The sequence below is a fragment of the Bos mutus genome, chromosome 20 (genome assembly GCF_027580195.1).
Source record: "Bos mutus isolate GX-2022 chromosome 20, NWIPB_WYAK_1.1, whole genome shotgun sequence".
NCBI classification, from domain to species: Eukaryota; Metazoa; Chordata; class Mammalia; order Artiodactyla; family Bovidae; genus Bos; species Bos mutus.
Window position 1 is genome coordinate 31,722,928 of NC_091636.1, and position 27,013 is coordinate 31,749,940.

Genomic DNA, 27,013 nt, shown 5'->3' on the forward strand with positions numbered 1-27,013 from the left:
CACTAAACATTTCCTTTGGTGCTTACCACGACCAGGGAGGAAGAAGATATTATCTATGGAAAGATTTCGAGATTTAAGGAACATGTTCAAATCACACACTAATACTTGGTTCAGCTGGCACTCAAATTCAAAGCAGCTGACTCCAAAACCCATGCCCTTTGCTTTCTGTCATGCTGCTGGGTTAACTTGGTTCTGCATTTCTAAATAAATAATTCACAGGTTCTGTTGTTGTTTAGTTGCTAACTCATGTCTGACTCTTGCAATCCCATGGACTGCAGCACACCAGCAGGCTCCTCTATTCTCCATTAACTTCTGGAGTTTGCTTAAGCTCATGTCCATTGAGTTGGTGTTGCTATCTAACCATCTCATTCTCAGCTGTCCCCTTCTCCTTTTGCCTTCAGTCTTTCCCAGCATCAGGGTCTTTTCCAATTAGTCAGTTCTTCGAATCAGGTGGCCAAAGTATTGGAATTTCAGCTTTAGCATCAGTCCTTCTGATGAATTAGTCAGGACTGATTTCCTTTAGGATTGACTGATTTGATCTCCTTGCTGTCCAAGGGACTCTCCCAGCATCACAATTCAAAAGAATCAGTTCTTCAGCACTCAGCTTTCTTTATGGTCCAACTCTCACATATGTACATGACTACCGGAAAAATCATACCTTTTTTTGACTATGTGGACCTTTGTTGGCAAAGTGTTATCTCTGCTTTTTAATATGCTGTCTAGATGTGTGATAGCTTTCCTTCCATGGAGCAGCATCTTTTAATTTCATGGCTGTAGTCACTGTCGGCAGTGATTTTGGAGCCCAAGAAAATAAAATCTGTCACTACTTCCACTTTTTCCCCTTCTATTTGCCATAAAGTGATGGGACTGGATGCCATAATCTTAGTTTTTTTTGAATGTTGTTTCAAACCAGCTTTTTCACTCTCTTTTCACCCTCATCAAGAGACTCTTTAGTTCCTCTTTGCTTTCTGCCATTAGAGTAATGTCATCTGCATATCTGAGGTTATTGATATTTCTCCCAGCAGTCTTGCTTCCAGTTTGTGATTCGTCCAGCCCAGCATTTAGCATGATACTCTCCAAATAAGTTTAATAAGCAGGGTGACAATATATAGCCTTGACATACTCCTCTCCCAATTTTGAGCCAGTCTGTTGTTCTGTGTCCGGTTCTAACTATTGCATACAAGTTTCTCACGAGACAGGTGAAGTGGTCTGGTATTTCCATCTCTTTAGGAATTTTCTACAGTTTGTTGTGATCCACACAATCAAAGGCTTTACCGTAGTCAATGAAGCAGAAGTAAATGTTTTTCTGGAATTCCCTTGCTTTCCCCATGAGCCAACAGATGTTGGCAATTTGATCTCTGGTTCCTCTGCCTTTTCTAAATTTAGCTGGTATATCTGGAAGTTCTTGGTTCACATACTGTTGAAGCCTAGCTTGAAGGATTTTGAGCATTACCTTGCTAGCATGTGAAATGAGCACAATTGTACAGTAGCTTGAACACTCTTTGGTATTGCCCTTCTTTGGGATTGGAATGAAAACTGACCTTTTCTAGTCCTGTGGCCACTGCTGAGTTTTCCAAATTTGCTGACATATTGAGTGCAGAACTTTCGCAGCATCATCTTTCAGGATTTGAAATAGCTTAGTTGGAATTCGGTCATGTTCACTAGCTTTGTTTGTAGTAATGCTTCCTGAGGCCCACTTGACTTTATACTCCAGGATGTCTGACTCTAGGTAGTGACTACGCCATCATGGTTATCTGGGTCATTAAGACCTTTTTTGTATAGTTCTTTTGTGTATTCATGCCACCTCTTTTTAATCTCTTCTGCTTCTGTTAGGTCCTTACTATTTCTGTCCTTTATCCTGCCCATCCTTGCATGAAATGTTCCTTTGATATCTTCAATTTTATTGAAGAAATCTCTAGTCTTTCCCATTCTAGTGTTTTTCTTTATTTCTTTGCATTGTTCATTTAGCAAGGTGAGATAAGAAGGCCTTCTTATTCTCTGGAACTCTGCATTCAGTTGGGTATGTTTTACCCTTTCTCCCATGCCTTTCGCTTCTCTCCTTTTCTCAGCTATTTGTAAAGCCCCCCGCCCCTGCCCCCAACAACCACTTTGCCTCCTTGCATTTCTTTTTCTTTGGGATGGTTTTGGTCACTGCCTCCTGTACAATGTTACGAACTTCCATAATTCTTTAGATACTCTGTGTCCCAGATCTAATCCTTTGAATCTATTCATCACCTCTACTGCATAATCATAAGGGATTCGATTTAGGTCATGCCTGAAAGGCCTAGTGGTTTTCCCTACTTTCTTCTATTTAAGCCTGAATTTTGCAATAAGGAGCTGATGATCTGAGCCACAGTCAGCTCCATGTCTTCTTTTTGCCGACTGTATAGAGCTTCACAGGTTCAAAACCAAAAATGTAACATAACTCTAATTACAGGAAATAAAGATCCCCAAATATGCTTTGCTCTGTATGGGTCCCTTTTTTTTTTTTTTTTTAAAGAGGATGATGCATTTAGGTACTTGAGAGTCAGCTGTCAGGGAAGTGTTGTTGCCTTTAGGCTAGGGTGGCACACCCTGTAGCCTGGAGCGACCAAGCCAGTCATAAGGAGAGATGGGAATTGTGACAGAGAACATGAGCCCTTTCCGAATGGGATGGTTGGTCCTCTGTCTCGGGACATATTGCCATGCAGGATTATCAACCCAGTTTCACTATTTTTTTTTTTTTTAATATGGCAATGACTTAAAATTTTTTAAATTTATTTTGGGTGTTCTGGTCTTTGTTGCTGCACAGGCTTTTCTCTAGTTGTGGGGAGTGGGTTCTACTCTAGTTTTTGTGCATGGGCTTCTCACTGCAGTGGCTTCTCTCATTGCAGAGCATGGACTCAAGGGCCTGTGGGCTTCAGTAGCTGCAGCATGTGGTCTCAGTAGCTGCAGTTCCTGAGTTCTAGAGCACAGGCTCAATGGTTGTGGTGCAGACGATGAGTTACTACATAGCATGTTGGATCTTCCCAGACCAAGGATCGTACACATGTCTCCTGCACTGGCAGGCAGATTCTTAACGACTATACCTACCACCAGGGAAGTTCAAGATCTCTGTTTTTAAAATAATCTAGTAAATTTTTGTGTGAAAATTCCCTGTTTTAGAAACACTTTGTAGCAAAACTGTCCCTCAAAAATCAGAAGGAAGGAAAAAAAAAAAAACCCAGCAAAACATGGATCTGCAGGCTGAATCTGGCTTTCAGGTTGCCACTTCTGTTTTATGTTGATTCAGTTATTTCGTTCCTGATTTAGTCATATAGCTTGATGGCTACAGTAAGTTGTATGGTGGGAGCAACAGAGTCTAGAATAAAGATAAACTGGCATGAAACTATGTTTCTGATCTTTAATTCAAATCCAAATTACACTATACATTTTACTAGAGTTGACTCTTAATGATTTGGATTAAGAAAGGGAACAGTGGCTTGGTTTGTGAACTAACAAAATCTCAAGCAAACACAAGGAGCACCTGAAATCCTTTATAGTCCTGAAGTTCTGCGGTAACTGACATAGTATCTCATTCTTTTGAGTTTTATTTTAATTGTTCTTTCTACACTTGCTGACAGCTATTTTCTACCATTTCCTGCTTTCATTAGAACATGGAAATTTAGACAATGATAAGGGTTTTTGTGGGCATATGAAAAAGGAAGATAAGTTTTTTGTTGAAAAGAATTAAATTCAGAACAGGGAATTTGGCAGTACAAATAGATTTTCAAATTTTTTTCCAATTTGGTGATTTTGACCAAGTGTCATAGTTAAAAACTTCATTATTCATAGAAAACTATCTTTTAGACAAAGGTTAATATATTTCCTTTGTAATTCTATTTGATCAGAGGATGACTTTTTCTTCCAAATATTGTTAGCTAATGTAATTTAGCAACATAAATTTGCTTGGCCTTCGTGATGACTTGAAATTGACAACTAATGTTAAAAGTAAATTACTTTATGTATGTAGTGAGTTTATCTGCTGTATTTATATATAAATTAGCATATCACCTAACTGGACAGTTCAGTGAATTCAAATTAATCTACAGAATAATTTGGCTCCTTTGGTATTACTTAAGTAATGAATACATTTAAGTAAATAATTGTTTAGAATTTTATTTACTAATTTCCTCCCTCCCAAACTGAAAGCTGCTGTTAGACAATAATGTTGCTAGAAAGATAGAAAACAAAATTCTCCAGAGTTAATTTTGTCCCCCTGAGTTTACATTATTAAATTGGAGATGAAACTCTACTAAAAATAATCCTTCCTGCATCCACTTGGAGACTTTTAAGCATGCTTGACACTCTGTAACTCTAGAATTCTTCTATTGAAATTCTGTTTTGATGTTTACAAATGCTATACAGCTTCAAAACAAAGTAAAAAAATTTCACAATATATTCATAATATAAAGCCTATTTTGATTTCTAGATGCCTCATGGCTTCACCTGGAGAACTTGTATTTGGTTTTAGATAGAGTAACCAACTGTCTCGGTTTGCCTAGACACAGAATTTTTAGTGTTAAAACCAGGAAAGTCCCAGGCAAATGGAGTGTTAGCTACCCTAATTCTAGGAGAAGGGACAAGATTAACCTATGGGACTTAAGGCGTATTCTAAATGTAAGAAAACTGGCAACCCACACCAGTAACTTTTCCAGTATTTTGTATTAAAAGTTTCTGTAGTCTATACTGAGTTTCTTTCAAGAATGAAAATAGAATAATGGTCCTTACAGCTTAAGGGAAACTTAAACATCATACAATCCACCACCCTCAAATTACCCATGAGAACGTGGAGTCCTAGAGATAAAGGGACTCAAATGAACTCAAACAACAGTGGCAGAATAATAACTGAAACCTGCCTTCTGGCTGCAAGAGGATGCAGGATTGGTGTCCTCAAACTTAGAATTTTATCTCTGACAAAAGAAGGTAAAATACCAAACTGTAAGTAGCCAACCAATTTAAATAAACCCAAATTTACTTAAGATTGGTATCATATGAAGTCTAAAGAAAGGTTTTAGTAGACTGAATTATCTAGTAGCTTTAGTTCACCACTTAAATTTTTGCTCAAAGCTACCTCAGGGTCCTGGAATAAATATCAGTGCGGAACTTTAAGGTGCATGTCACACGGTATGTAGTCACTAGCCTCACCCTCTTAACATCCTATGCAACTTTCCAGATAAAACTGAGACCTGTGTTGTCTCTCTGTGGACACAACAAAGATGTAAATGTAGAGCGATAACGTTTCACTGGGTTGATGAAACACTTCACTCAGGATTCACAAAAGAAAACATCAAACAAAAAATGGAAACATGGACATTTGCTAAATAACTGGCAAAACATATCAGAGTAGGTTATATCACACTTACCTTTGCTGTTTAGAAAATATGAGTAAAAATAATGTCACTGCTAGCCCAAGTATTCCAAAGATAATAATTAAGAACCATGGAAACTGGAAATCTGAAAAACACAAAAATAATAATATCTCACAGAACTATGAACAGTTGAAGTTTATATCTCATTCTCCTGTTCCACATAAAACTTCCTAATTTGTATTCATCTAGTAAAGTCAATGATTTCACTTGATAGCCACTAAAATAGAATGCAATTACTTAGTATTTTCTAAGAACACCTCTATCTACTTCTTCAGATCCTTTCGTATACCAAAAAAAAAAAAAGAGTAACAGCATACAATTTAAGCACAATCCATGTTTATTATATAAACAACCTGCTTTAAACATCTTATGTGTTCAGGGTGTGTCATTAAAAGGCTTTAGCTCGAGGGAAAAGTGATGCTTGTTAATATACTACTTTACCTAAATAATGTCCACTTCTTTTTTTTTAAATGTGATCTTTAGATCTAGATCTGATCTAGACTGAGGATCCATCAAAAAGATGGGGGCCAAGTTGTATTTTTGAATCATTATTAAAACTTCTTAGATATGCAGGGTGTACATTTTTACAGCGTAAAAAGTACTGTTTGACAGAAGATCAGTACTAGGACTCTCAGATTTTAGAATGCTGTTCAGTTGCTAAGTCATGTCTGACTCTTTGCAACCCCATGAACTGCAGCATGCCAGCCTTCCTTATCCTTCATTATCTGCCAGAGTTTGCTCAAACTCGTGTTCATTGAGTCATGCCCATTGATTCAGATTTTAGTATAATTGATAGAAAATTTGTGGGAGACTGTTTGTAAAACTTCTATTTCATTTCTTTAGAACAAGTGCCACAGTGGCAGAGGTTGACTACTTTTAAGGTGGAATTTCCCTGGTGGCTCAGACTGTAAAGGATCTGCCTGCAAGGTGGGGAAAGATCCCCTGGAGAAGGGAATGGGTACCCACTCCAGTATTCTTGTCTGGAGAATCCCACTGACAGAGGGGCTTTGTGGGCTACAGTCCTTGAGGTGGCAAAGAGTAGGACACGACTGAGCAGCTAACACTTTCCCACTTTTTTTCACTTTTACCATAACACTGCTTTACTGAAAGAAAGCTTTTATGCTGTGATATTCTTTTATTTATTCTCTTATTCACATATTAAAATCTACAAGGGAGCTATTATGCATGTTATAAAGAATTAGTGGGGGAGAGAATACCATTTTTTTTGTTCTTGTGGTATCTATAATTTTATATCAATGATATATACTTAGGAACATAATATAAAGCAAGAGTTTTTTTCCTTTTCTAACAGAAGTAAAAAGTTGTTTAAAAAAATCTTTAAGTGAATTAAATGCCATCACGATAAAGGGCATGTGGCAGATATACTTTTTCTTAAAAATTTAATTTAATTTTTACTATAAATTTATTTAATTGGAGGCTAATTTACAATATTGTATTGGTTTTGCCATACATTGCAAATGTACTTTTAAGCCAGAATTTCCATATATCAAATACTGTCTGAAACAAGCCTACTGAGGAGAGCTTAGAAAAAATGGTATTATAGACATTTTCACCTGTGCTATATAGCATCATGGGTTCTACCTGTACCATATGTGCAGAAACAATTGTGTTTATATTTTAAAATTACATTTCTTTTATATAGGATCTTCAAATATTCTATGTCACCCTTGAGCATAACTAGCACATGATTTATCAAGCCTTCCTCCAGATAAAAGCCACACACAAACTTTCTAAAACCAATAAGCACCTGCCATTGACCACTTATGCTGATTCAATACTAGGCTTTCTCTTAGAAGCCACATAGATAGCCATCCATCCAGATTCAGAATTTCTTCTCTGTATATTTGAAAAACCTTTTTTTATTATTATAAATGCAAAACAAACTCAAACGAAATATTAGAAATACAGAAACATATAAAGAAAAGAATCACCTGAAATTCTATCTGGAATTATCACCCCACTCTCCTCCATCAGTAACTTTGTGTCTCTTCTCCTCTTTAACTTGCACCTACATCATGACTTTTCCTGAACAATTCAGAAGTGAAATCCTCCTTCCTCTTTCATAATGGATAATACTTGTTACAGGTAGTGAACTCCAGGTCCCTCATCCTGAAAACTGAGGCTAATGTATATTGATCTGGACAACACTCTAACAGTATAGGGAATGTATGCCTGTGTATTGACAGAAACCATGTTGGCTGCCACCTTAATCTCTTAGGTTTACCTTCTTCACATGCAGATGGGTTCATCTGAGGAAATGTTATCAGGAGCACCTCACTGAACTTGCCATATTTTTCAGTGTTTCGTTGTCTGGTTCTCACACGCACTTCATACTCTTTATCCAGTCTCAACGAGTACATCGGAACTGATGTTACCATTAAAGGGTCCATCTTTCAAGACAAAATATAAAACTTACTGGTTAGAGAGTCAACAACTCAATGCAATAAGCTCCATGAGGTGCTTCTGCATTTTTATTCAAAATGAATTTCTGGAAAGTAGGAAATACTTTAAAATGCACTCCTGGAGTTTGCTATTTAGAGAAAGATCTAAGTAAGTAACTTAGTAACACATTGTAAATTAACTACACTTCAATTTAAAAATGGTAAAAAAGTCACTTTGTTAAATAAATCACAGTCCTCAAATTAGTTCTGTTATAAACCCAAAGATATAATAGACTTGTTAAAAGAAATGCATCTCTATTCTTGCATTAGGCTGTCAGATATTCTCCTAAGATCAAAGCATAATAGAATTATTATAGAGGATGGCAGAATTATAAAGAAGATTACAGACACACTGCCTACCCTTTGGAATATTACATTGTTATGTAAAGACATCAGGACAGTAAAAACCAAACATATTTCCTATTCTCTATGTCTATATCTGTTCTTTGGAAATCCTGGGTAGTCATTCATATGATCACAGAATTGTAAAGTGTTCTAGAAAAATCAGTTGTCTTAAAGTTTCAAATAATTCTATCAGCTTGTTCTATAAGGCTTAAAGCCATCTCAAAAATATATGCTATTCAAAATCTATGAAGAAAAGTCACTAGAGGCCTTTGGTAACAAACATCAGGATCCCGCAGTCCTGAAAGCCAGGCCATTCCTTTACTTTCCCAGGGAAGGCAGGTGAGATTCTCAGACATGTTGCTATCAAAGAGGAAGACACGACTAATGATGGGGTTTTCCTTCAAGTCAAATATTCAAAGTAAGTAGTCAATACATGCTTTTTATATATTTTCAGGTAGAACATCTTGCTCCCATTTATAGGAAAACCAGGAACATTCTTTTTCAACAGCCTGGGTTATTCACACAAATAAGATTCTCATAATTTGTTAAGTTAGAAGCTGGACCTTTAGCTTCTAAAACAAATTTCCTTTCGCTACAGTTAGTTTCTACTCACAAAGTACCTCTTTTTTTCCCCCCATGTACACAGAATGGTTAGTTTGATCTTTTATAGAAGCTTAATACATGGAATATTTATGTACTTGAAATGCTTCTGAATATTAAACTTTTTATTTTTCTTAAAAAGTCTATTTACTATTCTTGAAGCCCTACATTTCTCTGTCACCATCACCAATATATTATTTCTTTACAGGTTTCATTAATAACAAAATCCCAAAGGGGCTGAGTGATGCAATCTACGGCCCCCTCTTCATCTTCCCTCAGCCCTCCACAGCAGCCACACCAAATTCAGATTTGCTCACATAACTAATCCTGCCCTGACCCCTGTCACCTGCCTATGAGGGAACACCTATTCTTGGCTAATTCTCAGTGCAAGTACTGCTGATATTCTAAGAAGTCTTTTCTGGCAGTTTTCCCTACTCCATCCTGCCTGAGAATACACGTATTACTTCTTTTAATTCATCGCTCAAATTTCTATATTATACCACATATTCCCTGGGAGAAAACAATGCTTTCATTCTCTTTACATTTCTGAAGCCCAGCACGATATCAGGTATATAGAGAAGGGAATGGCAACCCACTCCAGTATTCTTGCCTGGAAAATTCCATGGACAGAGGAGTCTGGCAGGCTACAGTCCACAGAGTTGCCATACAACTGAATGACTAACACTTTCAGCATTTGCTTTTTCAGTGTGTACTCAAGAGATGACCCACATGTTGTGGATAATTCTATGCCACTCATTAAGTCTTAAAAAAACAACCCCCAAAATTCAAAAACACAATTGGTTTAGCAGGTAGATACTTGTAAGCAACTACATGGTCATTAGAATTACTATTATATTCAAAATGTGTTTAATTAAAAAAATGGGCATATTAATACTAAATTCAATGTTGTCAAATGGTAAATTCCTGATATAAGTAACACACATTAGCTTTTCCCCCTTGACTTACAATCTTTTTTTTTTTTTTTTTTTAATGCTTATGCCTCTTGTTTTTACAACCAACTAGATCATAAGTTCTTTAAGAAAGGTCAGTTGTCATAGATGGGTCCTTGATACTCATGGCAACTCTGAGACCCTTGCAAATGACCAAACTTACAAGTATCATGGATTTATTATTGAGAATTTCAAAAATACTAATTTCAAAATGATGATAAACTGATTTTATGTTCATATATTTTTATAAGAATTGTACTTTCTGAAATAATAAAATTATAGTGAAAAAATGACATTGTTTCAGATTTTTGCGAATCTCTTTACTATCTGGCTTAGTAGAAGATGCTTATATTTTTACATTTGCTTCTGAATTAAAACTGTGTTAGGATGTGTGATTTTGGTTGAGGTGCATGAATAAAACTTGATCTCACAGATATATAGTGAGAAAATGGAAGAGAGCTTTTAATAGCTGTTTCAGCTAATTATATATATTATTCCTCAACACCACCACCAACAAAAAAACTCAGTAAGTAGTATTTTCTTAAAGGTTAGTTGCAGTGTGAAATCTGAAACCATGTCAATAAATCTTTCACACTTCTTTATATTAAAATCCACCATTGCAACTAGTATTTTGAATGCATCATTTCTCCATTCGTCGTTTGGTTACAGCATGTATTGGTCACTTGGAAAATATCACTCACTGAGTTATGCAGATTTTCTACCTGTTCACACATTTCATTATACAATATTTAAAAAAAAAAAAACCACTTTTGCTAAGATCACCATTGATTGCATCAGATCTTCAAAGGTTGGGAACACTCTCAAGCTCACAGCTGCAGATGGCGAAGTTTTCCAAAATTTTAACTTAACCTTGACAGCTCAAATTTTCTCACTGGCAACAAATACTGTCAATTGTTTTTCTTGAAGTGTTAAGCTCACTGTATTCTTTTCCAAGAACTATTTGCCAAATATTTGCCAACTCAAATATGAAAAGTCATCTATCAGTTTACCAGTTGTTCCTTCAAAGTAAAAATGGTGTTCCAAGCAAAAAGCAGCTAGTTCAAGCAGGAACTCGGGTATTTAAATGCCTTTGCTCAAAATAACCATCCACAGCTCCGAATGCAGCCAAAGTGCTTTATGCGTACACAGAATATGAAAAAGCTACATAGTCAGAAATCATGATTTAATAAACTTAGAAACATATATACTGCTTCGTCAAGGACATCTGCCTCCCCCACCTCGCCTGCTTCCATTTCTTTTCTGTGAGTACAGAGTGGTGCAGAGCATAGTGACTACCAGTATAGTCTGGAGTTATTGCCCTGATTTGTGTGAAGGCAGCAGCAGTGTTTCCACCCTTGCTTTTGTACCACCTGTGTAAATCAATGCAGTCAAAAAAGGAAAGAACATTCTAGTATTATTATGGAAATAGTCTTGACCCTGTGGACTCCCTAAAAGAGTCCCAGGGACCCTCAAGGGTTCAAAATTTACACTTTGGGAAAATGCTGCCCTGGGGTGCCCAGCACGGTGCTTTGTGTATACTAGTTATTTCAATACTGCTGAATAAATGTTTGACTGAAGTTTGAATTTAGAATGCCTTGTTTGACTCAGTATCCAGCCAAACTTTTCTGTACCAAGTTATGGAACAGATATCTAAATTAGAATGATTCCACAAACAGAACCTTGAAGCCAATATTTAACTGTTCATAGTGCTCTAAACTTAACTTTCCTGTAATGACAAAACTGGCTCCGTTTTCAGCAGTTCACTGAATGGACAGGGCCTGGTGTCTCAATTCTAGGAGTGAGGCCATGCCAGGATGCTGGGCACGACCTGGTGACTGGCCAGAAACCACTTGGCTTGGCCAGGCCTGTGGCTGTGGTTAAACTGATTTAGAGTTGGTTACATTGAAAGCAGCATGATAATCCTGCTTTTCTTCTTCTTGTGTGCCATGTGGAATTTATCTCAGTGCCCAGTTCCCATGCCCTTGGCAAGGAAGTGAGGAGTTCAGAGGTCAACCCAGTACCAGGCTACTTGCCTAAGTAAAAACCTCTTAGCTTGATTCTCCCTGGGGTATGTGACAAAACATCCTTCTGAAACTCTAGGGGATCAGTTCCCTCCCTCTGTTTCCCTCGTGGAGTCACTGAAGAACTTATTTTAGTGGGAGTCTGCTGAACAGTGGCAACTAAAATCCTGGGCGAATATTTAGCCACAGCTCACTACTGACCTTGATCATAACCTTTCCCATGTTTAGCCACATCCTCACAGATAGCTGAGTGACTAGAGTATGTGATATTGTTATAAGGTTAGACCGGACACCAGTGATGACTGGAGAAATCATTTTCCTTTTCTTCCATAGGTTTCCATATAAAACTCCATGTAAGCATCTGCTGTCTTAAAGAATTCCAACATGAAATTTTAGTGATTATATCCATTTTTCTCAAATAAGAAATTAGAACTGGGATATGTGGTATTAAGTCAAAAGAAAGTCTAATTAGAAATGAGAGGGGTTGTTGAACACAAAAAAGAAAAGTCAAAGGGTTTTTCAATGTGAGATGTAATAATATCTTACCATTTTCCACTGGGTCTCATTTAGTTCTTTATAGTGCAGTTCATACTCCAGGATTATCCATCCCATCTTAACATCTGTATTGGGTGGTGGTTCCCATTTCACTAGGATGTCGGCATGAATCTCCGTCAAACTGATGTTCAGTAGAGTCCAGTTGAGGCCAACGGGTGGATCTGGTTGTACTGTGCATTTCAGCAGAGAATTAGTACACAGACATAGCTTGATGTTAGTGGAATGCATTTTTCCGAAGACGACTAAGTTACTTCATACATTATTCTCGATTCTTCCAATATTCCCATCATTATACTTCCACTTTATGGCAGAGTATCATTTTTAAAATTAAGGATGACCTGTTATTAACTGAAAAAAAAAGCCCCTATAAAAAATTCCTTTTTGAGTTTAAAATCTGATCTATAGCCATTCTTGAAGATCTGTCACATTTTGCATTTCTTTTGGCTCTGATAAGATGAATACTTTGGGATTTTGGCAAAGGAATTCACTTTAACCCCGAACTGAAAGGAATAGAGAGTCAGAAAGACCCAAGTGTATTTAAACGTGTGGCCATTTTGGAGCGAGGGGTGGAGAAGTCTTTTCTTCTGTATGTTACCTGGGGTAAGGCCTTTTAAATTTTCTTTCTCATTTATTTCTGCACTGCTACAGAAGCACAGTCCTTCAGAACACTTGGTAAATACCCCTTCATTTGTCTTCCTGGCCCCATGTGATCGTTTCTTCAGGTATAGAAGGAGGGCGTTACACTGATCTCAGATGGTGATGAGTCAGTGTTTTCTGTGTTTCACTTAACTGCATGCTATTGACTTCTGTGGAGTGGATACTACTTTTTAAAAAAACAGAGAAAGTCCCAATTTGATTAGTCATGACCACATTTTGGAAATTAAATTGGAGGGATTTGCAAAATGGCTAAGCTACATATGCCGCATAATGATACCTACACCTCATCTTTCCAGTTTTGTTGGGGATTGATGAGTTCTGAAAACCAAAGCTTAACGCTTTATATGACTGAACTATAAAAATATTTTTAAAGGGAAAATTTCTCAAACTTATTACTCATGTTGCATCTTACCCACCCCCCCACCCCTCCCGCACTTTTAATAGAGGATATAGAACAGGGTCCCTTTTGAGAATGCCCAGTACCACCATGATGAGCATAATAATAACCATCTCTCTTCTAGTCTACTGCCTGTAACCTGCTCCTCTTCCACCTTCCCTAATTCTGTTAATGATGACTCCATTCCTGCACGATGAAAATGGTGAACCCTTCCTTGACTCACTTTTTCCCCCCCCATCACCTCACATTCTGTCAGCTGTAATTCCAAGATATTTCCAGAATCTACCCACTTCTCTTCACCTGCTCTGCTCTTACCTGGTCCTAGCCGTTATCATTTTGTTTTGAAGCATTAGCCTCCTAACTAGTCTCTTCCTGTGGTCCATGTCCCCCTTCAGTTTATTCTCGATACAATCCTCAACACCGTGGCCATGCTGGTCATCCTAACACTTAAGTTAGATCACATTGCTCATCATTTAAAGTTTTCTAAAGGCTTCCTATCTCCAGACGAAAGTCAAAGTCACACCAAAGCTTAAAGGGTGCCATAGCTTTGACCCTCTGATCTCCAGGATCTGGTTTATGATCATGCTCCTCTTCCCTCTCCGTGTGTCCTTCCACTACCCCACGCTCTTCCTTGAGTGAGCAAAGGCGTGCTTCCACCTCCAGATCTTTACCCTGTCTATGCCCTCTTCCATCAGATAGACATGGGACTGTTTTCTCATTTCCTTCTTTACTCAAGTGTCTCTGTCTCAATGAGGCCGTGTGTGATAATGCTCCCACTGCAGCCTCTCCTATTTTTCCACATTGTCTTTCCTCCCAGCATGGTCTCCTTCCACCCGCACTGAGAAAATGTCCCCCTGGTACAGACACTTCCTGCCTCTAGCACCTAGAACACTGCCTGGCCCAAGGAAGAGACTCAAAGAAGCACGGAATAAACTGAACAAATGACAGACACCTAAGTCATATACGACTTTAAATCCAAAGACCAGCCCTGAGAGGTCTAGTAGAGTATATGCATAATACACAAGGAAGCTGAAGCTTGTGATCAGCATCTTCAGAGCTATAAGGTCACCCCAGTTCTTTGCTGTCTCTCATTCTCAGCTCCCTCCCTCCGTGCTATCACGGTAACCCTGCCTGTCATCATCTTTTGCCTTGATTATCACAAAGCCTTCTAATCTAGTCTGTGCTATTCTAATCTACCCTCTATCCTGCACCAAGATGAATTTCCCTGAGATGTTAGTACAATACTCTCTGGCTTCCCAGGTGGCGCTAGTGGTAAAGAACTTGCCCCCCAACACAGGAGACATAAGAGATGTGGGTTTGATCCCTGGGTTGGAAAGATCCCTTCGAGGAGGGCATGGCAACCTACTCCAGTATTCTTGCCTGGAGAATCCCATGGACAGAGGAACCTGGTGGGCTACAGTCCACAGGGTTGCAAAGAGTCGGACACAACGGAAGCAACTTTGCATGCATGCGTGCACACATATACATACACACTATGCCTTTGAGGTTAAGAGCGTGGGCTCTGGAGTTATGCTGCCTACGTGCAAATCTCAGCTCTGCCTACCAGTAGTTCTGACCTTGGGCTAGACATTGAACTGCTTTGGGGATCAGTTTCACCATCTGTGATATGAAAATTATAATAGAACCCATCTAGCACAGTTAGCATACCTGATTTATGGTACATGCTTTGTAAATATCCTGAGGTCATTTCCCTGCTTAAACATCCTCAAGTGTACCCCTGGGCAGTCAGGTAAAGTCTAGGTTCCTTTGTGGGGCACACAGAATCACTGATGATTCCTCTGGTCAACCAGTCAGGCCTGCCAAACCGCTCCTGAGTCTGTGACTATTCCGTGCTATCACTTCTGGAACTCAGTAGCCATTAGCAGACACTGTCCATCTTGTATACCTGGCAACTCCTGCTGAGGCTTTAAGAAGTAACTGAACTGTCACCATCTCCGCGCAGCCCTTTCTCATCCCTCAGGCCCAGTCAATCATTCACACCTCTGGCCACCACTTCGGCTTGCTGTGCATTCCACACACCTCAAGGCCAGCACCTACTGGCCGTATCTCAATTATTTGTAAACATGCCTGCTTTCCCCACTTGACTGTGTCTTACTCATTTTGTAGCCAACACACCCAGCCAGGAGCCAGGCACTCAGTGAAAATCAGCCAAGCGAACGAGTCGGGTGGCTACTGGCAGGACAGGTTTAGAACACGAGTCTTTGATACTGTATTCTTTCTCCTACCCATTTAGTCATTAGACTAAATGACTAAATTTAGGGCATATATTCAAGTACTGATAGCTTCTCTGGATTCAATAGTTTCTTTAAACCATGCAGACAGGTCATCTTCTGCTTTTTACATTTTTCTCAATCTTCTCCCTCCACAGTCAGTCTATCAGATTTACTTGTTTCTATCTGCATCTTCCACCCTCCCTCTCTCGGTCTCTTCCAGCCTGGAAACCACACACAAGAACAGCACATCTAAGTGAGGCTCCAAGGAGTTCCTGTAAGCAACAAACAAGCTTTGTGGATAGATGCGAGGCATCAGTGTCAGCTACTTATGGTCCTTTTGTGATTCTATTTAGCTGTTTATACTATTATAGTACAAACACGAATATTCCAATTATGGTTCTTTGTCTTGTTTCATTTCCCCTGTGTCCACATGGTGGGCAAGGGATAAGCTGCTTGAATCTTTCACTTAGTTCACCGAACTGATTTCTCCAGTATTTGTTTTGAGATCTTATAAACATGCCTTTAAACTGATTTTGGCTGTTTTGCCAATGTAAAATTCCAGAATGATTATGCCTTGTGGCAAAGAAAATCTTGGACTGTAGCCCACCAGGCTCATCTGTCTGTGGGATTCTCCAGGCAAGAATACTGGACTAGGTTGCCATTTCCTTCTCCAGGAGATCTTCCTGACCCTGAGATTGACCCTGTGTCTCTTGCATCTCCTGCATAGTCAGGCAAGTTCTTTACCACTAGCGCCACCTGGGAAACCCAAAGAAAATCTAGGCATTTATGATAGGAATGCCAGAGATCAAGGCCAATGTATTTCAGTAGAGCTGAATATAATCGTCATACCAGATCATGAGGAGAGAAGGAATCTTAAGAGTGCATTGAGTTTCTTCCTTGTAGTGCCACACAAGAATACAAACTGGCATTCAGAGACCTTCTCAAGGAAAAGACTCCATAAGACTCCTATTCTTCCCTTTATAAACCTCCTGCCAGATTGTTCTATATTAGAGCCAACCTGAGCTCCCCCTGCCCTTTCTTGTTCGCCAGCTTATCTCATGTGCTATAAAGAAGACTTCCATCCACCCAGAGAATGCAATGCAATGCAATGGCAAAGTCTTCCTACTTGCATGCACTTGGACTTTGCAGCCTTCCCCGCTTATGTAATCTAAAGCCATGTCAAATAAAACACAAACCTGTGATTTACCTATGTCCTCAACAGAGAAACACTTATGATCCACAATACCGCCATTGCTAGTTAGCTTGATGCAGTAGGGGGTCCACACGGAGGTATAAGACGAATTAAAGTAACAGCTGTTTTCACCAGCAGAGACGTAATCGGGGCATTCTTTCCATTCTTGAATGTCCCTGAAATGGAGGGTAAAAAGGAAGAATTGTTCCCCAAATCATGCAATAGTGCCATTCAAAGCAAGCTGCTTAAGAGTCACATTCAATAAACCAGGACACGAGTATTTTATGAGCAAGTATCTTAGTGGTACCATTTCCAAGGACTAGCACATCTGTGGACTGACGATCAGTGTCTGCAGACTGAGAGGAGGCCTTTTGGCATGTCTATCTATAGTAAAAGTATCCCTTCGTTGACTGCATATAAGGTGCCAGCTCCTAATTTAAGTGATTCATTGGTAGGTACTTTCCCCATCTTACAGATGAAAGTTCTGAGGCTTACAGAGGTTTAAAAATATTCTTTTATTAAAACACTGCAGAATCAACTCCTAAACTATAGAGAATCCCAGCGAACAGCTGAGTCTTTAGACCTGGGTATTTCCCCAACTCATGGCGGAAGAAACTGAGGCGACACATGGATGGTGTTCTCCAAGTTGAGTGACAGTGAGATGTGGGTGGTCCTGAAGAGGAAAATCAGCTACCACCCTACTCTGAACCACTGCATCTTATGTCCATCTCCTCTGCAAGGTTGTCCTGTGCTTGGCAGTGGAGGGTGGGAGTTTTCCTGATGCCTTGAACTCCTTCCCATATTCCTGATATCTTTTCTTAAACAAAGAGCCTTGGTAACATTTCAAACATGCTGGACATCCAGGTAACCTTTAAGAAACATGGGACTCCTAGCCTTTCCCCCTCTACTCATAGAAGAAACCAAAGAAATTTAAAACCCAGACCAGAAATTAAAAAAAATTCTCCAAACTAAGAAAGCATTTTTCTTGTCCATTTTGTAAATGGGAATGGACATTTAATTATAATATCAAAAGAATGGAAAAAACAAAAATGGGGCTGTATTGAATCAATGTGTTTACCTATCAGTTCCTTTGTGAGTGTTTCTCTACAAAGAATGAGCTCATCCTTTTCTGTATCTTGGATCAGATAAGACCAAATGAAACAAGTCATAGATGACAGATGGACACATGGAGAACACTGAAGAAATCAGAAAAGCTATACCTCCATATCTAAGATCCACCCTAGAGTTACTCACCTCCACCCCATTCTACAGAAAGCATTATTTACCTCGATGACTTAAAACAACAGCAGATGAATGGATAAGAAAGCTGTGGTACATATACACAATGGAGTATTACTCAGCCATTAAAAAGAATACATTTGAATCAGTTCTAATGAGGTGGACGAAACTGGAGCCAAAACTAATACAATATTGTAAAGTTTAAAAATAAAATTAAGAAAAAAAAAAACAGCAGAACTGATGTCGAATGGAAAAGAGATGGCAGGAAGGTCACTGGGGGAGGATGTCGGAGTTTGGGGAAAGGATTCACCCTGATCAGCTGCCAAGGGGACCTGAACAAAAATGCAGAGCAATCAAAAGATGGCTCAGACTCAAGTCCATCCCAGCAGCAATATGTGAGAGAATGTGACACAGCTCTCCTCCAACCTCCCATCTGCCTGCCTGCCTGAATGAGTAAATTCAGCAAGTCATCTTTGGGTGCCTCCTATGCAAGCACTCTGCAGGTATCATATCTAACACTAGCACTGTGTGGCCATAAGGATTAATAGGCCTTGATCCCTACTTTCAGGCTAGAAGGCGACTCAGAAATTATCCACTGAGTACTTTTTTTTTTTTTTTTGGTCTCCTTTATTCAGGACATGAGTGTTTCATAAGCATCAATTATACATAAAATATTGTGCTTGATATATACAGGGGAGTCATGTGTGTCTAAAGAAATACTTCAGCCTCAGGGGAATGACGAGAAACCATATTACAGAGCAGAGTGGGCAAGTGTTCATACGTGGTGCTCACTGGAGTTAGAAAAGAGAATGATTGCCATGACCATTCATGGGCGGCTTCGGGGTGAGTGAGGTACTCTTAGCAATCTTGAAGAAGGGTAAAAGTTTAAAAGGTGGCAATAGGGGAAAGAAGAGAGGGAATAGAGGCAGTGGAATCACTGGGCAAAACTTTCTTAAACTAGGATTGCTACTTAGATGGCGTCATTCGTTATTTACTTACTCTTCACTAGGCTGAGAGGGTGTTTTACAAATTAAGGAGACATAAAGCAGGTAACGTGTGGCTGAGGCAGAAGGGGGAAGGAATGACCTTGTGTCCCTGAGGTGCTTGTGGCTGGCGGGCCAGGCTGTGGAGGTCTGTGAGCATCGCTCTAGGGAGTGGGTGCTTGGCAGCAGGAGACAAGAAGGACCCCACAGGCTGTGTAAGGGCAGGGACTGGAAGAAAGGGATGAGAAGCTGGGAGAAGACACACATTTTCTTCTTTACAGCTGTTTCCCAAGCTGGTCTGTTTGGCACTAGGAGGACACTTATGTAATATCAAGGGGTCCTTGAGACAGCTGCTCATCAGCTGTTGGAAAGAACTTGGGATTAACATGGACAGTGGACTGTTCCTTAATTTCTGGCTGAGGCTCTTAAAAGTTCCATATCCTTGGATGAGAGGGAGATTCATCTCCAATGGGAAAATTAAGGGGGTAGAGGGTAGAAGGAAAGATAAACTGTGTGTGTGTGTGTGTTCAGAATAGGAAAAAGATAGAAAAATACAGATAGGTAGGTCACTGCACTATGGTATAGTTTATCTTGATAGACTTTCAAAAATAAATACGAGTGTAGTAAAAGAGAATGGTTTAACAAGATTGCCTAGGGAATGAGATTTTCATATAATAGTTAAGGAGTCAAGTTTTGTATAATAGTCAAATGTATTTAACAAATTGACAGTATTAAAGTCAGTATGAAAACGTTCTGAAGACGTAGGCCAGTGCTTAGCAGGTCTGGATTGGTAATGGGAGATGAGCTCTGTGTATGGCATGCAGTGTCTCAACTCTGGCCTGTCAGCAACCTGGTCCCCAAGGGATGGTATGAAAAGCCCTGTTTAGATTATCTCCAACCCATTAGCTCCACAGAACAAACAACTTAAAGTACTTCTCTAAAGCACAATGGATCAGGAAGAGCCACTTCAAAACACAACTCCCAACCCCCTCCCTCATTAACTGAAGTTGAATTTTATTTTAAATACATACTTAAAACTTATTTTTAAACTGTTAAATTTAGACAAACACCAAATGGACACACGACACAGATGCTCTGTTGCCTGCCTTCACTGGGTTGAATTTCTCTACAGATGACCAAAGCCCATTTCTAAAAGCTACTCTCTCCTTCTTTTAGTCCCAAGACTTAAGTGCTTTAGGTTTGTTCCCAGACTGGCTTGTGAAACAGGGCTGAGAACTCTAGAAAGAGCCTATCCATAAAAATCAGAATAAAGAGCAGAAGACGTGCTTTCCACCTAAAGGTACCTAACCGGAAGACAAAAAACCCCAAACAAACCATCATTTATGTCCTAAGGGCAACTGTTTTCAAGCTATCCAGATCATGTGTTTTAGGCTTAATATTTAACATTTTCTTTTTCTTTTTTAAGTAACACTGCTCATTTTCCTTTCTAATTTCCTCTACAACCTGGCAGGGCAAATGAACTTTCTTGTCAAAAACCAGGATAATTTGTTGAGGGGGTGTTTGTGGGGGTGGGGATATATAGCCTTTGGGAACGAGTCTTCACCCGCCCACTTCTTTGGAAATGAGGCATCTGCAGGAACAGGCTGAGAGCAGAGCAGGCTGACAGACTCCTAGAGGCCCCTTTTCACCAGGCCTGCAATTTGCATTCCTGCAGAGTCCCAGCCCAGCTCCGAGGCTGAACCTGGCATGGTCCCGTCACAGGGTGGCACAGACTGTTCTGAATTGGCTGCCTCTTCCACTGGCTCACCTGGCTGGAAACAGAGCCAGCCAAGCATGCAGCCTGGGCCTGTCCTGTGGACCAGCCTGACCTGGTTAGATTCCCTGGTGCTTTAGCTACCAAGGCCAGGCCTGGAGTGCAGTGGCCCCATCCCACTCCTCCCTGCCTCCACTACTCTGCCTCTGGATGACTTCGGGTCACAGTTTCAATTGTGTGCCAGGGACGGGGAGTTGTGATTCTATGGTTCCAGGAGGTACCTGGGAACTGCTTTCCAAGAAATAGTGACTGGAGCCAGAAAGTGCATCTGTATCTGCCTCTTCCTGTAAGCAGGTGATGCAAAGCCCCACACGTGTGTACTCTACTAGGTGCAGCCCTGCTGCTGCTGCTAAGTCGCTTCAGTCGTGTCCGATTCTGTGCGACCCCAGAGATGGCAGCCCACCAGGCTCCCCTGTCCCTGGGATTCTCCAGGCAAGAACACTGGAGTGGGTTGCCATTTCCTTCTCCAAAGCATGAAAGTGAAAAGTGAAAGTGAAGTCGCTCAGTCGTGTCCGACTCCTAGCAACCCCATGGACTGCAGCCTACCAGGCTCCTCCATCCATGGGATTTTCCAGGCAAGAGTACTGGAGTTGGGTGCCATTGCCTTCTCCAAATACTAATATTCTGAATACTCCTAATCCCATCAATTCTACCCTTTCCAGATAAATGGTGCTCGGCTATTTGGGCTCGAGGTTCATAACATTGTACAGAAGGTGGTGATCAGAACCATCCCCGAGAAAAAGAAATGCAAAAATGCAAAACAGCTGTCTGAGGAGGCCTTGTAAATAGCTGAGAAAAAAAGACAAGTGAATGGCAAAGGAGAAAAGGAAAGATATACCCATCTAAACGCACAGTTCCAAAGAATAGCAAGGAGAGACAAGAAAGCCTTCCTAAGTGAACAATGCAAAGAAATAGAGGAAAACAATAGAATGGGAAAGACTAGAGATCTCTTCAAGAAAATTAGATACCAAGGGAACATTTCACACAAAGATGGGCACAAAAAAGGACAGAAATGGTATGGACCTAACAGAAGCAGAACATATTAAGAGGTGGCAAGAATACACAGAAGAACTGTACAGAAAAGATCTTCAGGACCCAGATAACCATGATGGTGTGAACACTCACCTAAAGCCAGACATCTTGGAGTGTGAAGTCAAGTGGACCTTAGGAAGTGTAACTATGAACAAAGCTATTGGTGGTGATAGAATTCCAGTTGAGCTATTTCAAATCCTAAAAGATGATGCTGTGAAAGTGCTGCACTCAATATGCCAGCAAATATGTAAAACTTACCAGTGGCCACAAGACTGGAAAAGGTCAATTTTCATTCCAATCCCAAAGAAAGGCAATGCCAAAGAATATTCAAACTACTGCACAATTGCACTCATTTCACATGCTAGCAAAGTAATGCTCAAAATTCTCCAAGCCAGGCTTCAATGGTACATGAACTGAGAACTTCCAGATGTTCAAGCTGGATTTAGAAAAGGCAGATGAACCAGAGATCAAATTGCCAACATCGGTTGGATCATATAAAAGGCAAGAGAGTTCAGAAAAAAACTCTACTTCTGTTTTATTGACTACGCTAAAGTCTTTGACTGTGTGGCTCACAACAAACTGTGGAAAAGTCTTAAAGAGATGGGAATACCAGACCACCTTACCTGGCTGCTTTGAAACCTGTATGCAGGTCAAGAAGCAACAGTTAGAACTGGACATGGAACACTGGACTGGTTCCAAATTGGGAAAAAGTACGTTAAGGCTGTATATTATCACCCTGCTTATTTAACTTATATGCAGAGTACATCATGCGGCATGCTGGGCTGGATGAAGCACAAGCTGGAATCAAAATTGCCGGGAGAAATATCAAAACCTCAGATATGCAGATGACACCACCCTAATGGCAGAAAGCAAAGAGGAAGTAAAGAGCCTCTTGATGACAGTGAAAGAGGAGAGTGGAAAAAGCTGGTTTAAAACTCAACATCCACTTTCACCATTACTATTCAACATACTTTTGGAAGTTTTGGCCACAGCAATCAGAGCAGAAAAAGAAATAAAAGGAATCCAAATTGGAAAAGAAGAAGTAAAACTCTCACTATTTGCAGATGACATGATCCTCTACATAGAAAACCCTAAAGACTCCACCAGAAAATTACTAGAACTAATCAATGACTATAGTAAAGTTGCAGGATATAAAATCAACACACAGAAATCCCTTGCATTCCTATACACTAATAATGAGAAAACAGAAAGAGAAATTAAGGAAACAATTCCATTCACCATTGCAACGGAAAGAATAAAATACTTAGGAATATATCTACCTAAAGAAACTAAAGACCTATATATAGAAAACTATAAAACACTGGTGAAAGAAATCAAAGAGGACACTAATAGATGGAGAAATATACCATGTTCATGGATTGGAAGAATCAATATAGTGAAAATGAGTATACTACCCAAAGCAATTTATAGATTCAATGCAATCCCTATCAAGCTACCAACGGTATTCTTCACAGAGCTAGAACAAATAATTTCACAATTTGTATGGAAATACAAAAAACCTTGAATAGCCAAAGCGATCTTGAGAAAGAAGAATGGAACTGGAGGAATCAACCTACCTGACTTCAGGCTCTACTACAAAGCCACAGTTATCAAGACAGTATGGTACTGGCACAAAGACAGAAATATAGATCAATGGAACAAAATAGAAAGCCCAGAGATAAATCCACGCACCTATGGACACCTTATCTTTGACAAAGGAGGCAAGAATATACAATGGATTAAAGACAATCTCTTTAACAAGTGGTGCTGGGAAATCTGGTCAACCACTTGTAAAAGAATGAAACTAGACCACTTTATAACACCATACCCAAAAACAAACTCAAAATGGATTAGAGATCTAAACTTAAGACCAGAAACTATAAAACTCCTAGAGGAGAACATAGGCAAAACACTCTCTGACATACATGACAGCAGGATCCTCTATGACCCACCTCCCAGAATATTGGAAATAAAAACAAAAATAAACAAATGGGACCTAATTAAACTTAAAAGTTTCTGCACATCAAAGGAAACTATTAGCAAGGTGAAAAGACAGCCTTCAGAATGGGAGAAAATAATAGCAAATGAAGCAACTGATAAACAACTAATCTCAAAAATATACAAGCAACTCCTACAGCTCAACTCCAGAAAAATAAATGACCCAATCAAAAAATGGGCCAAAGAACTAAATACACATTTCTCCAAAGAAGACATACAGATGGCTAACAAACACATGAAAAGATGCTCAACATCACTCTATCAGAGAAATGCAAATCAAAACCACTATGAGGTACCATTTCACACCAGTCAGAATGGCTGCAATCCAAAAGTCTACAAGTAATAAATGCTGGAGAGGGTGTGGAGAAAAGGGAACCCTCTTACACTGTTGGTGGGAATGCAAACTAGTACAGCCACTATGGAGAAGAGTGTGGAGATTCCTTGAAAAACTGGAAATAGAACTGCCTTATGATCCAGCAATCCCACTGCTGGGCATACACACTGAGGAAACCAGAAGGGAAAGAGACACATGTACCCCAATGTTCATCGCAGCACTGTTTATAATAGCCAGGACATGGAAGCAACCTAGATGTCCATCAGCAGATGAATGGATAAGAAAGCCGTGGTACATATACACAATGGAGTATTACTCAGCCATTAAAAAGAATACATTTGAATCAGTTCTAATGAGGTGGATGAAACTGGAGCCTATTATACAGAGTGAAGTAAGCCAGAAAGAAAAACACCAATACAGTATACTAACGCATATATATGGAATTTAGAAAGATGGTAACAATAACCCTGTGTACGAGACAGCAAAAGAGACACTGATGTATAGAACAGTCTTATGGACTCTATGGGAGAGGGAGAGGGTGGGAAGATTTGGGAGAATGGCATTGAAACATGTAAAATATCATGTATGAAACGAGTTGCCAGTCCAGGTTCAATGCATGATACTGGATGCTTGGGGCTAGTGCACTGGGACGACCCAGAGGGATGGTATGGGGAGGGAGGAGGGAGGAGGGTTCAGGATGGGGAACACATGTATACCTGTGGCAGATTCATTTTGATATTTGGCAAAACTAATACAATTTTGTAAAGTTAAAAAAAAAAAAAAAAGAATGTCCAATCACAAACGGCCAACTATGCTTTCCCAAAGAAAGCCACCACTTAAACTGTAGCCCCATCAAGTAATTTCTTTCTTTGCCTCTGAGGTCGCTCTATAAAAGCCCTTCTCCAGCTCGTCTTCAGAGCTTTTCTGACCAAATTCAGTTCAGCATTGAAGAATTCAAACTGATGCTCAAATAAACTCTTGAAATTAAAAAAAAACAAAAAAACTCAACATTAAAAAGACTACGATCATGGCATTCCAGCCCCATCATCACTTCATGGCAAATAGATGGGGAAACAATGGAAACAGTGACAGACTTTATTTTATTGGGCTCCAAAAGCACTGGAAATGGTGACTGCAGCCATGAAATTAAAAGACGCTTGCTCCTTGGAAGAAAAGCTATGACAAACCCAGACAGCATATTAAAAAGCAGAGACATTACTTTGCCAACAAAGGTCTGTATAGTCAAAGCTATGGTTTTTCCAGTAGTCATGTATGGATGTGACAGTTGGACTATAAAGAAAGCTGAGCACTGAAAAATTGATGCTTTTGAACTGTGGTGTTGGAGAAGACTCTTGAGAATCCCTTGGGCTGCAAGGAGATCAAGTCAGTCAATCCTAAAGAAAATCAATCCTGAATATTCATTGGAAAGACTGATGTTGAAACTGAAGCTCCGATCCTTGGGTCACCTGATGCAAAGAGCTGACTCATTGGAAAAGACCCTGATGCTGGGGAAGATTGAAGGCAGGAGGAGAAGGGGATGACAGAGGATGAGATGGTTGGATGGCATCACTGACTAGATGGACATGAGTTTGAGCAAGCTCCAGGAGATGGTGAAGGACAAGGAAGCCTGGCGTATCAGCCTTGCAGGGGTAAAAGTTCATTTGGTGCCCAAGCATCTCATCCTTGTGTGCCCTTTGGGGTATGTTTGAGAGACCTCTCACACCAGGGGAGTAAGGCCCATCCTGGTTGTTAATTCAACGTATTTATTTGCAAATTAAGCACCCGGCTCTGCATTAAAAATGGAATATAGCATATCAATAATCATAGGCAGTAAAAAAAAATGCTTTTGTAGCCCAGGAACTGGAATTCTATAGTATTTTAAATTATTCTCATACTACAATAATAAGAATAGCAGCTATTACTCATTCAGTACTTACTATGCTTGTCACCAAGCACTGTGATAAGGCTTTTTCATGCATTAGTTAATAGAATCCTCCCAAGAAGCCATGGGGCAAGCTCTGTTATCTTCATTTTGCGTATGAGGTGGCTGAATTGTGGACAGAATGACTAATCTGTCCAGTACTACTCTGGAGCAAAGGCTGGAGCCAGGCTGAAATATAGGATGGTTGGCCCTAAGCTCTCTCCCTTCACTGACTGCTGCCCCTTCCTTTAGTTTCCTGGCTCCTCCGGGGGATCAATAGCACCATCCTGGGACTGATGACCACCACTTAATCGGGTCTCCACTAACCTTGCCTCTTGGTTTAGGCCTTCCCTGAGGGTTGGGTGGACGAGAGAAGATGATAGAGAGTTTGAGCCTAGGCTTTTAAAGAGCATAAAGGTGCAACATGAGAATATACAGAAATGCAAATCATACCAAGTGAGGGGCAAGCAATAAGTGACTTGGATGGTGATTACACTGAAAGATCTTTGTCTTCACTCTTCTTTAATGGAATACCCGTAAAAATGGAAAAGAGAAGTATCACAGTCCCTTATCGAAGATAATGAATTTAACAGAGACAAAGTCGACTTTCTACATAGGAACCAAACCATCTTACACATATCTTAAAAACAAAAACCCTATGGCTTTGCACCACAGAGGAAGTCGGCTGGGCTGTGGCCTTCAAGGCTTGTCTCGGTCTGGTCCCATCTAACCCTCTGACTTCTCCCCGCATCACTCTCCTTGTCTTCCACCTTGTCCTAGCCAGCCTCCTGCGTTCCTCCAACCTGCCATGTCAGCCAATTGCAGTTTCCTCTGTCTGTGCAGTCTTTCCTTCAGATAGTCACATGGCCTCTCTCACCTATTTTATGTCTCTGCTCTCAGGTACCATAGAGGGGTCTCTGAAGACCTCA

The 27,013-nt window shown here is 39.9% G+C and overlaps 1 protein-coding gene across 5 annotated transcripts in view; it reads right to left on the bottom strand.

Annotated features, from left to right (window-relative positions):
- Window positions 1-27,013, bottom strand: part of GHR (growth hormone receptor) — a 312,019-nt gene that overhangs the window by 15,317 nt on the left and 269,689 nt on the right. For all 5 annotated transcript variants that reach the window (XM_070357599.1, XM_070357600.1, XM_070357602.1 and 2 more), the window contains 4 exons: window positions 16,819-16,979; window positions 12,315-12,493; window positions 7,636-7,801; window positions 5,385-5,475 (listed from right to left, as the gene is read on the bottom strand). In XM_070357599.1, coding sequence (XP_070213700.1) covers window positions 5,385-5,475; window positions 7,636-7,801; window positions 12,315-12,493; window positions 16,819-16,979 — 597 coding nt within the window. The remainder of the gene's footprint in view (window positions 1-5,384; window positions 5,476-7,635; window positions 7,802-12,314; window positions 12,494-16,818; window positions 16,980-27,013) is intronic.